The sequence below is a fragment of the Aspergillus eucalypticola genome, assembly GCF_003184535.1.
Source record: "Aspergillus eucalypticola CBS 122712 chromosome Unknown BO83scaffold_16, whole genome shotgun sequence".
Taxonomy (NCBI): domain Eukaryota; kingdom Fungi; phylum Ascomycota; class Eurotiomycetes; order Eurotiales; family Aspergillaceae; genus Aspergillus; species Aspergillus eucalypticola.
The window spans coordinates 536,038-550,849 of record NW_020290290.1 but is presented as its reverse complement, the minus strand read 5'-3'; the positions used below and the strand labels follow the sequence as shown (position 1 = coordinate 550,849).

General features: G+C 53.7%; 4 protein-coding genes across 4 annotated transcripts; 1 reads left to right on the top strand and 3 right to left on the bottom strand.

Annotated features, from left to right (window-relative positions):
* Positions 1-233: 233 nt before the first annotated feature.
* Positions 234-1,201, bottom strand: BO83DRAFT_363283 (ribosome biosynthesis protein NIP7). Its single transcript, XM_025529563.1, has 4 exons — positions 1,068-1,201; positions 581-1,002; positions 399-531; positions 234-351 (listed from the first exon to the last, which is right to left on the bottom strand). Exons 1-3 carry the CDS (start codon positions 1,084-1,086, stop codon positions 421-423), a joined length of 552 nt encoding a protein of 183 aa, XP_025387047.1. The 5' UTR covers positions 1,087-1,201; the 3' UTR covers positions 234-351; positions 399-420.
* Positions 1,202-1,337: 136 nt separating this feature from the next.
* BO83DRAFT_379448 (nuclear export protein Noc3) lies at positions 1,338-3,461 on the top strand. Its single transcript, XM_025531510.1, has one exon. The coding sequence runs from the start codon at positions 1,352-1,354 to the stop codon at positions 3,419-3,421; it is 2,070 nt and encodes a 689-aa protein (XP_025387046.1). The 5' UTR covers positions 1,338-1,351; the 3' UTR covers positions 3,422-3,461.
* Positions 3,462-3,902: 441 nt separating this feature from the next.
* Positions 3,903-6,795, bottom strand: BO83DRAFT_447499 (uncharacterized protein; the record flags this gene model as incomplete). The annotated part of the gene is made up of 2 exons (XM_025536646.1): positions 3,903-6,604; positions 6,687-6,795. The coding sequence occupies 2 exons, from the start codon at positions 6,793-6,795 to the stop codon at positions 3,903-3,905; spliced, it is 2,811 nt and encodes a 936-aa protein (XP_025387045.1).
* Positions 6,796-8,412: 1,617 nt separating this feature from the next.
* BO83DRAFT_58961 (PT repeat family protein) lies at positions 8,413-13,408 on the bottom strand. Its single transcript, XM_025537457.1, has 4 exons — positions 13,047-13,408; positions 12,383-12,966; positions 8,944-12,340; positions 8,413-8,871 (listed from the first exon to the last, which is right to left on the bottom strand). Exons 1-4 carry the CDS (start codon positions 13,321-13,323, stop codon positions 8,546-8,548), a joined length of 4,584 nt encoding a protein of 1,527 aa, XP_025387044.1. The 5' UTR covers positions 13,324-13,408; the 3' UTR covers positions 8,413-8,545.
* Positions 13,409-14,812: the final 1,404 nt, after the last annotated feature.

Sequence of the window (14,812 nt, the reverse complement as noted above, 5' to 3'; positions counted from 1 at the left end):
GAGTGAGAGGTGCCCGTGCACGTGCCCCGCATCTAATATTCTAATATTCTGCCAGCTTCACATCACATTTCCCAACACCACCACTTACGCCTGCCATTCGGTGGAATTGGCTTGCTACACATTATTATACGGGATCCAGCAATATCTGTAATGGTTTAGCCTACTTTTATCAAGCTACGAATGTCCAGCAGAGCCGAAATCACAGAAAATATCATGAGATAATAGATGGATAAGGTGAATTGAGAAACACTTTTCTAAATGTACAGACAGACGACTCCAGAACTCCTGCGAGAATGCCCAGGTATCTAGTATGAATCTCCCATGTTTGATCCCGCGTATGCAAGGCTTTGGCTTAGGTCGTAAACAGAGTATCTTCCTAGGGGAAAGTTAGCAATTTGATACAGTGGATATGACACTTCGTCAACCTACCTCTCTCAGGTACTCTCCAATATCTGCCTGACGGAATACCACGTTGGCTGTGGGCTCCAGTCTCCGGGTCTCAGCACTCGACCGGGCAGTCACACCGAATCCCTATTGTCTATCAGCCTTGGTTACCTCAATCCAGCCAAGGGCCTCTTACCAATGGCGTATCATTCATGTCCATAACAATGACACCCGCATTCTCCGGGCAGTCCTCGCTGAATCTTCCGACGTGGGCCTTGGCCACGTTGGAGCCATAGAGGAACGGCATCACACCGTTCTGCTTGATCCACACCTTGTAGCGCGCATGGGGAGCGAGGACATCCAAAGCCGTAAGCTGAATTCTGAACTTTCCGGTCTTGGTGAACTTTCCGATGCAGGTTCCGAGGGTGAGGAGGTTGGCGCGAGGGATGCTGGTTGCGAGGTTCGCCAGGGAAAGTCTCAGGTAGTATACTCTGCTGCCGTGGAGACGGAAAACATAGCGGTCGTTGGCATCTTCGGAGGCAGAAGGAGGAGCGATCAGGTTGTTAAGACTCCTTCCAGTGTAATTGGCCAACTTCTCGAACAGAGTCCGGGTTTCCTCTATGCAGAAACGATATGAGAACCCATGCGCAAGAATCACAACAGACGGAGATGGTTGCACCTACCTTCGGTGAGTTGACGCATCTTGGGAGACTATTTCAGTTCACTGCACTGAATGCGAAAACTGAATAGAATATCAACAAGCAGAAAAGCGCAGGAAAATTTCCAGACGCGATTGCGATGCAGCCTTTGTAAGTCGAAGCTCCGCGGGAACAAAAATTCTAGACAAGGTGGAGCGGCCGCCTTTAGCGTCCAGGTCTTGGCACCGCAGAAAAAAAGTTTCGGACAGTCAACCCGCGCAAACATCTTGCCGCTACCACACCCCAGAATATACCCCAGGCACCGCGAAATGGCTCCTGCACGTACGACTAAACGGAGACGGGTGAGCCCTCCTGGAGATGAGGAGCGTGGCTCCAAATCCTCCGGTGGTGCGTCTGCCAGCGACTTCTACAGCAATGCCGCCGAGTGGGACCTTGAACAAGACTATGAGCAGCGCCCGCGCAAATTGGGCAAGAAGGACAAGGAACAAACGAGACTGCCTATCAAGACCGCGGAAGGTCTACAAAATGTGGCGGAACCGGAACCTGAGGCAGAGGCTGAAGACTCCGACAGCTTTCTGGGTACCGATGACGACGAGGATATGGAGGATGCGGATTCCGATGAAGATGAGGAAGAGGTTGAAGAAGAGAAGCCGAAAATCCCATTGAAGCTGCAAATCATCCAGACCAAGGAGGAACTTGCGCGACTTGCTACGTTAATCAACGAAGATCCGGAAGAGAACATGCCGCTCTTCAAGACAATGGCCGAAATCATGGAGAGGGGAGAACATGTTGCGATCAAGAAACTGGCCTTGGCCGCCCAGGCCGCAGTGTACAAGGACGTTATTCCTGGCTACCGAATTCGACCCCTCGGCGACGAAGACCTGTCCGCGAAAATCTCCAAGGAAGTGCGCAAGCTACGGACCTTCGAACAATCTCTCCTGTCGAACTACAAGCATTACATCCAGAAGCTGGTGGAACTCACGAAACCAGCCAAGAAGGACGGACCCCAGGTGGACCCTGGCCTCAAGAGCATTGCGATCAACTGCGCCTGCAACCTTCTCCTTTCCGTGGCGCATTTCAACTTCCGTGGTGAGCTCTTAAAGATCCTCGTCAACCGCCTCGCCCGGAAACAAGTCGATGCCGATTTCGTCAAATGTCGCGAGACAATGGAGGAGGTTTTCATAAGGGACGAGGACGGAGTCGTATCACTCGAGGCAGTCCGTCTGCTGTCGAAGATGATGAAGGCGAAGGAATTCCGCATCAACGAGACCGTCCTGGATACCTTCCTCCACCTCCGTTTGCTGTCCGAATTCTCCCGCAAGGCGTCAAGAGACAGAATCGATCGCGAAGAAGAAGAGGAGACCCCGCAATTCGGCAAGAAGCCCAAGCAGAAGCGCGAGTTCCGCACCAAGCGGGAACGCAAGGTTCAAAAGGAGCGCAAAGCGGTCGAGAAGGACATGAAGGAGGCCGACGCCCTGGTCTCCCACGAGGAGAGAGACAAGAACCAAGCAGAAACGCTGAAGCTCGTCTTCGGCGTCTACTTCCGAATCCTCAAGCTCCGCATCCCCAAGCTCATGGGCCCCGTCCTCGAAGGTCTGGCCAAGTACGCCCACCTGATCAACCAGGACTTCTTCGGTGACTTGCTGGAAGCACTCAAGGACCTGATCGGTCACGCCGATCGAGCCGAGGAGGAGGAAGAAGAGGAGGAGACAGACGAAACCAATGAAGCGGAGCCAGCCACGACACGCGACGCTCAGCGCGAGGCCCTCCTCTGTACCGTCACAGCCTTTGCCCTCCTGGAAGGACAAGACGCCAGCAAAGCCGCCAGCACACTCCACCTGGACCTGAGTTTCTTCGTCAAACACCTCTACCGCTCTCTGTACAACCTCTCCATCAATCCTGACGTCGAATTCAACCCTGACAAATCCCTCCGCCTCCCCGACCCCAACTCCCCCGAAGCAAACCCGGCCCACCGATCCAGGAAGAAGGTCAACTTCCAAACGCCCATGGTTCTGCTCCTTCGCTGCTTGCAATCTACTCTTATTTCCCGCGCACACGGAATGCCCCCTCCCGTCCGCCTAGGCTCTTTCTCCAAGCGCCTGATGACATCCTCGCTCCAGCTGCCCGAGAAGTCCGCCCTCGCGACACTGTCGCTCATGAATCAGGTGGCCAAGCATAATGCACGCCGCATCTCCTCACTGTGGCACAGTGATGAGCGCAAGGGAGACGGTGTGTTCAATGCGTACGCTACCGATATCGAGGCGACTAATGTCTTCGCGGGCACGATCTGGGAGGGAGAGTTGTTGCGCCAGCATTACTGTCCTCAGGTTCGGGATGCTGCGTTGGATGTAGAGAAGATGATTGCGACGCGGAAATAGAGTCATTGTTTTTAATTAGCGGGTCAAATTTATCTAACTTACGCCTTTATTCCACTTTTCTTTTGAATCTTCTTTTATTCATCATCATTATCATTATCTGTTCACCATTCCCATAGAGTATCCGATACCCGGTAAAATGAAACAATGAGAAACTCAGAGAACTCCCTTTCTTAGCTTCCTTTTCCTCCAACTCCGAATTCAGAAATATGCCCCTAAAACACCATTGACACCTCACCTCAATCCCGTCAATTATCTCATAATGCCCACTCAATCAGCTGTCAACGACAAAGCAAAAAAGAAGCATACCATCGCTCGTCATGATAAACCTCAATAAATCATAAAGTCATGACCTCGTCCACCTCATAAGGAAAAGAAAACAAAGTAGTAATTGACTGAGACTTGACTGACAGTTCAGCCATTCAGCCAGCCATTCCACTATCATCAATCATACTTTCGTCACCAACCCATCACTTGTTCAACTCTACTCGTCGACCCTCTCCAACGTCCCACTCCGATGTCTACCAGACCCCTCTCTCTTCCGTCCAATACTAACAGTAGTAGTAGTAGTATTGGAGGAAATCAGCTCAAGCGGAAGCGGAGGCGGACGGCGAGGTCTGGGAGGAGGACCACCAGTACGACTACCACTACCACCCTGCGAAGGCGAGAACCCGACAGGAGTAGTATCAGTAGTAGTAGAACCAATTGAAACAGACGCAGCCGAGGCAGGAACAGGGTGTCTGAAAATCGGGTACGGGTTATCGAAGCCCTGCTGCTGCTGCTGCTGCTGCTGCTGGGGAGTTGAGTTCAAGCTGCGAGATGGCACAGCAGGCAGCCTATTCTTGTAAACGTCTGGGAGAGGCCAGCCGTGCAAAGTAGGAGGTGAGGAGGAGGTACTCTCAGGGGTCGAAGTGCCACCACCACCGATTGAAGAGTGAGATTTCGATAGCTTGAGCACGCCGGGACGTCGAGCAGGGGTGGGACTTGGAGTTGTCAGCATGGCCAGCTGGTGCTTTTCGAGACGGATGCGTTCGAGGTCGCGCTCGGCGAGGATTTTGCTTTGCTCGGGGGTGCGTAGGACTGGATGGATGGTGCTGGGGTCCAGGCTTGGATCGTTGCTGGGATTGGGGGTGGTAAGTTTGTCCTGTGCCTTGTTGTTGTCAACAGGTTGAGGTTTGTTCTCCTGCGTGCGGCTGGCGTTACTATCACTGTCACGGTGACGAAGTAGGTTGAAGAAGCTGCGTTTGGGTGCAGGTTTGTCCATCTTGGGCTGTGCAGCAGATGTGAGTAAGGCTTCGGCTTGTTCGATTGCTGGCACGAGCAGGTCTGGCAGATCGAGGAAAGTAGATGCTTTGGGAGTGGGGGATCCTGAAGCGTCTTCAAAGTCATCTTTCCAGGCAACTCGCTTTTCAGTGATTTGGTGCTGAGGGTCTCTGACGCTCAGGTAAGCGGAGGACGAGCTATTCACAAGATTGGCACTGCGTAACACGCTCGACGGGGCTGCTTGTTTTCTTTCTTTATTTTCCTCTTGCTCGTTCTTCGTCTTCTTCTTCTTCTCACCATACTTCCCATCTTCCTTTCTTGGCAGCAACTTGTCCCTCCCATCATCCTGCGCGCTCAAGTCTCGGTTCACCATCAAAGGAATCGACGGGCCCTGCAGCCCAGCACTGGGGGTCAAGATGCCCTCAGAAGCTGGGTTGCCAGGGCCAAGCGTACCCTCCTCTTGGAGGTCGTACCTGAGCTTGCCAATTTCCTCGTGGATGGCAGTGATGATTTTCGACTTGATGACGCGCACTTCGCGTCGCAGCGTGTCGATATGAGCCCTGACATCCGCAACGGCCGTCTGCGCCTCCTTCAGTAGCTCAGTCTGAGCAGCCGCTTTCTTGTTGATGGCCTGAGCTAGGTCAACCATTGTGTCCACATGGCGAAGAACTTGGTCCATGTGCCAGGCGTTTTTGTCCTCGAACGTCTTGACGAGTTTACTGGCCGCATGCTGCACGTGGAAATGGAGCTGCTCTACGTGCGAAGCAAGTTGCTCCTCCAGCGCTGCCGTGTTTTGATAACTTGGGTCTGGCGGCGTAGGGGCGAAGCCACCCCGACCAGTGGAACCCAGAAGCTGCGCTCTATCGACGGGGACCTGAGTGGTAACGTATTCGCTAGACGAGCCATCAGGACCGGCGAGGAACGTCGACGCAGGAGACGTCAATGCCGACAGACGGGTGTCGGAACCTTTCTTGACGGACGAATCACTGTCCCGGGTTGGCGTGAGCGAAATGACTTCCTCTATGCTGGTCACCCCGTGATCGCGACGTGGCAGATCGGACGTTCTATCAGACAAGATCGTCTCATACACCGATGGGGAGTACGTGCGTGCAGCTTCGCTCTCGCGGACCGTGGATGGCGCACTCTTGGGAGACGCTGGCTCAGCTGCATAACTGCATGCGCGTTGAGGTGTACTGACGACCTCTGGCAGTCTGCTATTTCTGAGCTCTCCTGTACGGGCAGCTGGTGACGATCCGCTCAGGAGAACGGCATCGAGCAGAGTCGAAGTATGTCCCTCTTCCGCTTCATTGCTGTGGATGAGCGAGTGTTTGAATCTAGCGCCTTCACCACCACCACCATCCTTCATGGGCGTACGCACAGAAGAATCCGACGCCTTATCGAAATCCTTCAAACAATCATCCAACCGTATCACACTTGACTTTCGTGATAGCGACGATGACCCCGAACCCACCTCCATAACCCTAGGTCTGGGAGTGTACAGCCTCTCGACTTCGAAATTGTTCCCCTTTGCAGCGAAAGAATCTAAAGAAGAAGAATCGTCCCGGAGGATAGTGATTTTCGGCATCGTACTTGCCGGTGGGACCTCCTTGCGAAACTCCTTCTTTAGATCCTTGAAACTGAGCTTGGCCTTGAGAGCCTTGAAGGTTGATTTCTTCTCCGACTTTTTCTCACCAGTCGCTGATGTTGATGCTGCCGCCGCTGCCAAACGACCCGGTTCAGTGAACGAGCGTTTCTTAGGAATGCTTCTGCTCCAGAGACTTCCACTCCCGCTTCCACTGGTAGGCAAGCTAGGGGGAGTGTCGTTTACGATCGAGTTGGCTCGAGCAGTTCGAGGATTTGGCATTGGTAGAGCAAGGTCGGAGTCGAAGTCCAACTTGCCGAGTTCTGGCGAGATCGTTTTGACTGTTTCTTTATGTTAGCTTTCTTTCTCTATTCCCTTCTTTTACCTGCAGTATGAGATGAAGAAAAGAAGAAGCACACATACCACTTTTCATCGAGGAAAGACTACCCTGCTCGGTATCACCGCTCAATCTCATCTGTTCTCTCTCCTTGGCCCGTCGCAGAGCCCACGCATTTCCCTCATTGACCGACATGATGAAGAAGCAGTATGCTAAGTATGGTTAGCTGTGTCTTTTTACTTCCTTCTCTCTTTATTTCCTTCTTTATTGATTCAAGTTCCCTAGGATAGATGAACAACTCACCAGCTTAATCAAGTCTGATCAATGGATGGAACCGGGCTCTGTATCTAGCATGAGTGAGCAGTCTGACTCCTCAATCCTAGCATGATTTCTGAATCACAAGAAGAAGAAGAAGATAATACTCTACCTTTCCCAACCAAACCAATTCAACTCAAACTCAAAGATTGGGCTCCTTCCCTTCCTTATCCCTAAACTTCTCGTTCGCCCGTTCACGCAGACGCTGCCAGAGCTGAGCGGAACGAAAAAGGATCAAAAGGAACGTGGCACGGTAAATCACAGCAGGACGCATTGACGACTAAGCTATGAGCAAAGGGGGGATCTTGAATGATGCGATGTGCGTGCGTATCGACGACTAAGCAAAGCAAAGCACAGCGTAACGTTAGTAGTGGTAGTAAGTTCTATCCCAGTATCTCGATTCGTGATGATGGCGTATCGTGAAGATGAAAATCGAAACGAGACGCGACAGAATGCAGTACAACACGAAGATGGATGAATGATACGAGATGAGGAAAACGAGTAGTCGGTAAACAACATTCTCTAGTAGATGTATGCAGATGTGTTTTGTCTGTATGCATGTTTGCATGCTATGTGAGCGCTGGTGTTACTTGTTTCTACTGCTGTGGGTTTGGGGGGATATGGGTGGTTGATAGGGGGCAGTGAATGAGCTCTGGACTTGGGATTGAGTTGAGTATGCTTGATATAGCTGGTGAGTTTGGGAGAGAGTGGCTGGGAGGGATGAGGAGGTGGTGAATCCGTGTGAATCTTTGTTTCTACTATGTGCTCTGTAGGGTTATAGGTTTGGGGTGGTGTGAGGGGTGAGGGGTGAGGGGTGAGATGTGCTGGAGGAATGGGCTAAGGGAGATGGATGTGTCTGTTTATATAGGAGCTTATATTAGAGACTGGGCTTGTAGTTGAATACTCAGAGGTCGCAAGAATCATATTTTGTATCTGGATGATGTCTATAGATCATAGGGTTCGGGGAAGGAGAAAGTACAACGTCTGCTTGATCTTGATTTCCTTCATGTGTAGGTGGTCTAATATTGGGCATGTGAGAGTGGTGTTTTTAAGGTAAAACGAGGTTCTTTCTCGAGAGTCTACTGTTTTTCAACGTAAATTAGGGCGCTAGGGGGATAATTCAAAGGGGTGGTTATTGGAGATTCCTACGATGGAGTAGCTCTCAGCATACAGACACGAGAGCAACAACCAACCTTTATAGGCTAAGTTAAGGACTAGGACAGGTCCTACACGTCTACTAGTTAAAAATTCTCAAAGTATTTCTATAATCATATCATTATATCATATCATCATGCACATCATTACATACTGGCAGAAAACTGCAACAGAACTACTACCAATCTGACAAAAAGAATGAACAATTAAAAATGCGGAATCAATAATTCAGACAATTTGAGAGGAGAGCGAAACAGCTCGACAGCAGAATACCAAATACAGGGGAATCGATGGATAAACTGGTGGGCGCGCAAACTCGGCAACTTCGAACAATCATCGGGTATATGCATGCCAAACAAATGCTAGCAATGGTGCAGCAAAAACGCTCATCAAGAACAGATTCCTGAACCATATTAGCTTTGGCAACCACAATCATGAACAATAAACGTCTCGGTCTTCAACACCCGACACAATTCTACTGGTTGTTCCTTCCACGGCGACGGAACGGCGAGAAAATAGCCCCAAAGAAATTGGTGAACACAGCCCGAAGGATGGTCTTAAACCAGCTGTCATGTTTACGGTTCAGAGAAACAGCTGTGACTGACCGGTTTTGACTTTGGGCACGATCTTCCTCGTCGCCCTTGGTGGCAACTGCCTTGTCGGCGGCATTCTCGGACGGCGCGGAGGGCTCGGTGGCGGGCTGGGGCTCGGAAGCCTTCTTGGTCTGGTCTTCGGCATCGTCTTCGACATGGGGCTGTTGGGTGGATGCAGAAGGCTGCTCGGTAGAAGGTGCCTCGGTAACTGCTGTGACAGGGTCAGCTCCATATTGGGTGATTTCCAGCTGATTCGCTGCAGGATTTGAGAGGTGCTTACGCTCGGTAGGCTTGTTTTCGGCGACGACTGCCTTATCTGTGGTCTCAGGTTGGACGGGAACTTGCTTGGGCTCAACGGGCTCAGGAACAGCTTCGTGATCCTGGTGAGTGGCTGCATACACTCCGGCGGTAATGGCAGCACCGGCAGCAACAGTAGCGACACCTGCGCCAAGAACCTCAGGGCTAAAGATGCTATCCTTGGCAGACTCCTCAGGAACGGCCTCCTTGGCCGTCTCAGGAATAGGCTCTTCGTGTGCTGTCACAATGTTGGCCTCGACAGGAGCCTCGACCTCGGTAGGCACAGGCGCTTCCTTGGCTTCAGGCTCAGCCGGGGCCGGCTCACTGACAGCTTCAACCTGGACAGGTTCCTCCTTCTCGACACTAACAGCCTCAGCAACTTCGGCCTTCGGGGCTTCCTCGGTAGCAGCAGGCTCGACAACAGTCTCAACTGCAGCCGGTTCATCCTTAGGCGCATGCACCGGCTCGGTAACCTGTTCCTCAACCTGTACGACAGCTTCCTCCGCAGCCTTCTGCTCCTGTGCCTCTTCGGCCTTGACCGTTTCTTCGTGGCTCTCGTGAGTAGGCTCTGCGGCAGCAACCTCCTTCTCAACCGGAGCCTCAGTAGCTTCAACGGTTGCGGTCTCGACAACCGGTTCGGTAGCAACGGGCTCCTGAACAGCTGGCTCAGCAACCTTGTCGACAACCTCCGCCGCGGCGACTGCTGCAACTGCCGCAACTGCAGCCTCAGCAACGGCCTCCTTCTCAGAGTGCTCAGGGACGGACTCAGCTGCCGCATGTTCTTGGGCAACTTCCGCAACCGGCTCCTCAGCAGTCTCCTTTTCGGCCTCATGAAGAACAGGCGCCTCGACAGCAGGTTCCTCGATGGCAGGCTCCTCGACAGCTTCCTTGGCGACGGGTCCTTCGGTAACAGGTTCCGTGGCGGCAGCCTCCTCAACAGCAGCCTCCTCAACAGCAGCCTCCTCAACAGCAGCCTCCTCAACAGCAGGCTCTTCAACAGCAGCCTCCTCGACAGCAGGCTCCTCGACAGCAGGCTCCTCGACAGCAGGCTCCTCGGCAGCAGGCTCCTCGGCAGCCTCCTTAACAGGTTCCTCGACCGCAGGCACTTCGACAACAGGCTCCGTGGCAGCAGGCTCTTCAGCGACGACTTCCTTGACAGGTTCCTCGACCGCAGGCTCCTCGACAGCAGGTTCCTCGACAACAGGTTCCTCGACAGCAGGCTCCTCCACAGCCTCCTTAACAGACTCCTCGACAAGCTCTTCGGTGACTGGCTCGGTTTCCTTGGTCGACTGGTTGTCAAAAACGATCTCATCTCCAGCAGTCGTAGCGACAGTAGACTCAGCCAAGTTGGAGGACTCGTCCGTCGACTCGTCCGCGACGGTGTCCTCAATGGGCTCCTCGGTCTGCTGGGATTCTTGCACAGTAGGCTCCTCCGCGGTAGGCTCCTTAGTGGATTCCTCAGGAAGGGATTCTTCAGGCTTGGTCTCCGCGACGACTTCCTCCTTCACCGGCTCTTCAGCAGCCGGAGCTTCAGCTGCGTGCTCAGGCTCTTCAGCAACCGCCTCCTTGGTCTCTTCAGCAGCGACCTCAGCAGTCTCCTGCGACTCGGGGACTGCAGGAGCAGCTTCTTCATGAGCAGGCTCCTGGGGAGCCGGGACTTCCTCCTTCAGAGTCTCTTCATGTGCAACCGTCACTTCAGGCTCGTCTTCCTTGACGGGTTCTTCTTCCTGAACCGTCTTCTCGGCCACAGGTTCCTCGACGACCGGCTCTTCAACAGCCGGTTGCTCGACGTCCTCGGCCTGGGTCTCCTGAGCAGTCTGTTCGACGACAGGCTCCGGCGCGGATTCCTCGGTCTGCGTGGTGGCTTCAGGGGCGGGCTCCTCGACAACAGGCTTCTCAGCAGCCGGCTCCTCAGCAGCTGGCTGGGCAGATACCTCGGCCTCTGTAGCGGTGGCTTCAGCAGCAGGCTCCTGAGCAGGCTCTTCAACAACATCCTTGGCTGAAGTCTCCGTGGCCGGTTCCTCAACTGCAGGCTGGGCGGTCTCTTCAACAGTCTCCGAAGCGACGGTCTCAGCAGCGGGCTCTTCCGCAACTACCTCAGCCACTACTTCCTCCGCAGCAATATCCTTGGGAGACTCCTCAGCCGTCTCTGGAACGGAAGCCTCGACAGCAGGTTCTTCTGCGGCAGGCTTCTCAGCCACCGGTTCTTCGACAGCCGAGTCAACCTTAACAGCTTCTTCAGCCGCCTCCGTGGTCGAAGTCTCGACAGGTGCCTCTTCTGCAACAGTTTCAGTCGCTACCTCCTCGACAGGGGTTTCCGTAGTCTCTTCAGCCGGAGCATCAACAGCAGCCTGTTCGGTAACAGGCTCGTTAGAAGACTCCTGTTGGATAGGCTCCTCCTTGGCAACCTCTTCTGCGGTTTCCGTGACCTGCTCAGCGGGCTCCTCTGTCGGCTTCTCCGTGACCGGTGGCTCGGCGATTTCGGCGGTTGCCTCTGTAATGTGCTCCTCTGCGGGCTCGGCAGTCTTTTCCTCTGTCTCGATCGAAGCTTCAGCTGCACCTTCAGTTGCCTTTTGTTCAGCAGGCTCTTCTGTCTTGAGCTCCTCAACCTTCTCCGCAGCAGGCTCAGCGTGCGCTTCTTCCGCAGCCGGTTCAGTGGGCTCATCAGCAACTGGGGTCTCGGTGACAGGTTCGGTAGCCACCTCCGCTGTCTGTTCAGAAACGGTGTTCTCGGGGATAGATTCTTCGACCGGGGCTTCGGAAGGTTGAGGGGCGGCGGATTCCTCAGCGGGCTGCTCCACAGCGTCCTTGTCGATAACGGATTCCTTGGCCTGCTCCTCGACAGGTGCAGATTCCACAGGAGCCTCTTCAGTGGTGGCCTTGTCCGTGGTTTCCGTGGCAGGCTCAGCAGTCGAGGGCTCCGAAGTAGATTCCTCCTTGGTCACTTCCTTCGAGGGCTCTTCGACGGTGGGCTCCACAGCAGGGGTTACCTCGGCGGGTTCTTCGGCCTTGACTTCCTCCTTGGCGACCTCCTGCTCAGGTTCCTCCGTAGCGGGCTCGGTAGCCGGAACCTCGGTGCTGGGCGCTTCCGCTGTTTCTTCTGTAACCGACTCCTTCGCAGGCTCTTCGGGAGCAGCCTCAGTGGCAGTCTCGGTAGCGGTAGTGTTCACCTCTTCCACTTCCTTTGTAGGCTCTTGTGCGGTAGATTCGGTAGTCGTCTCGGCAGCGGGGGTCTCCGGTTCCTTTGGTGCGGACTCTTCCTTGGGGGCCTCCTGCGTAGTAGCTTCTTCAACAGTAGACTCCGTCGGCTTCTCGGCGGCAGGTCCCTCACGGGCCGGTTCTTCAACAGCAGGTTCAGCAGCAACATCCTTGGCAGCAACCTCGGGGGGTACTTCCTCCACGACGGGCTGCTCTCCCGGAACCTCAGCCTGAGTCGATTCCTCCGCTGCGGGCTCTGGAGCAGACTCTGCGGGCTTCGACGTGATTTCCTCCGTAACCTCAGTGTGTTTAGGCTCTTCGGCGGCCTTTTCGGTGTCGGCGACGGTGGCACTCTCTGTCGAAGTCTCGGGTTGCTCCTCAGCTTTGACCTGGACGTCAGATTCAGGCTTCACCTCCTCGGTGACGGCGGGGGCAGCTGGAACCTCTTCCGCTTCCTTTGGTGCGGGCTGGCTCTCAACAGGTGTTTCCGTCGCCTCGTCGGCCTTCTCCGTCGTAACGTCTTCGTGCTTGGAGTCGGAGGTCTGCTCGGCGGATTCCGTTCCGTTGACTTCAGGTGCCGCGACACCGTTGGTGGCAGGCTCCGTCACTTCAGCATCCTTCTTTTCTTCCGGCTCGGGGACCGGCTCGGACGGCTTCTCCTCGACGACGGGTTCCTGTACGGGGGCAGCATGTTCAGCGGCCCCATTGACGCCGTTCTCTTTCGGCGCGGCTTCCTCGATCTCTGCGGCGGCATCTCCGCTCGGTCCGACGGTGAGAAAGTTGTTCACCAGACCTCCTTCCCCTGCGGCTGTAGTTGCAAGTAAGTTTGTCAGCTTCAGATGGGTTGCGCGATGATGCAATGTCGGGGGTAAGAAGGTTCAAGCGTACCGTGTTTGACAGCCTCGTCGTGGAACCACGGGCCGGAAGCGCCCTCGCGGAATCTATATTGATATTGACCAGGCGACAGCTCCAACTCGCGGTAGAAAAGATATTCTGTCGAAACCAATCCCTCCTCATCCGGTTCGGTATCCACCATCTTGGAGCTCAGTTCGAGGGGCTCCCATTGCGGCTCGGAGAAAGTGCCGGCCACGAAGACGGGATCGTCAATCGGACGACGGACAGAGATTGTGACGGTCTCACCAGCGGGGTGGGCCATTGTGGTCATAAAAGGTCGTAACAGTCGTTAAGATGCAACAGACGCAAACAGAAGAAAAAGAGGAAGATAGAACTGTAAGACGCTGGACTCGACTAGGCTTTTTTGTTGTTGTTGTTGTGATTTTCCGAGAGTCTTGGAGGTATCAAGACAAGAACAGACGACGGGCCACCGCAAGGATATCAATGGACTGGAAAAGCAATAATATACAGGCGATCAGACGGCAAACGGCGTGGTAGGACAAGACAGCGCCCTCCCGAGGTGGAATTGAAAGGTGTATGAGGAGTGAGGAGGTAAGGGGAGGGGGGAGGATGTCTTGGAGGGGCAGCGGAGAGATGAGGACGAGATTGGAGGGGGGTGGGGAGAGATGGGAAGATAGCTTTGATAAGAATGACTCTTTTGTTTGGGGGTACAAACAAACAGCGATGGATGCTGAGAGAGGTAAAGTAAAAGTAAAGAGAAGATTGGGAAGAGAGAGGGGAAATTCTAATCAAAAGGTTGGAGAGGGAGAGATTGGGAAGAGGGGGAGGAGGAGGAGGAGAAAAAAAAATTACTGGTAGGACGGAGCAGCGCCGTACGGACAGGACAAGACAAGACAAGAATAGCACCAGCAACCCAGTACCAGCACCCGTCAGTTACTTGCTTAGTAGTACTGGTAGTTAGTAACTATCTAATTCTTCCCAGTAAATAATAATAATACTGTAATACTCTGCGGTCCCCACGGAAGACCGATGGGGACCCAGGATGACTGACTATCTATCTAGTCTACTCCTTCTAGTGTAAGGATGGCCGTTAATTAGCCCGGTCAGTTGGCGGGGCAGCTGCAGTTGTCACAGTGATTTCCAGTTTTTCCCCCTTCTGCCTAGTAAGGATTTGTTTTGATTTTGATTTTTTGGTTTGGGAGGGTCGCGCCATGATGCCATTGCCCGGGGACACAACTTTTCTACCTACAGATTTGATTTTTCCTCACCTCACCCGCTCCTCGATGGGGGGGCAAAGGATGAGGTGGGTGTGGATGACCACTGATAATGGCACAATCAATGAGGGAGGGGGGAAACGGCAGAATTAGACCCAAGGTTAAAACCTACGAGGAGCGAGTTGCAAAAGTATGAATGATCAAGCCATATCAGACCGGAATGATTGCTTGGAAAAGCCGAGGCGCAGGCGTTGGTCCGGCTCCAATGAGAGGCCGTTCGCATTGCAAGCGCCGCAGTCCGGAGAGGAAAAGAAAGAGAGGAATTATTGGCATCACATTCGCCGATCCTTTTCAAGCTAACGAGCGCCTGGGAAAGGAAAAATGCGGTGAAGTGGTGTGGCTTTGAGGGCACCAATCATGCGAGGTGAGAAGAGAGACGATGAGAGACCTTGCGATGCAAGATAAGCCTGGACATGCGCCTTTCACAAGCAGGCTCTTACGGTTCGGAGGACTGTGAGGGTACTACATATTCTTGTTGGAACATCGACTGCTGCTGCTTACAATGCAGGTTTTGTTTGATGCAGG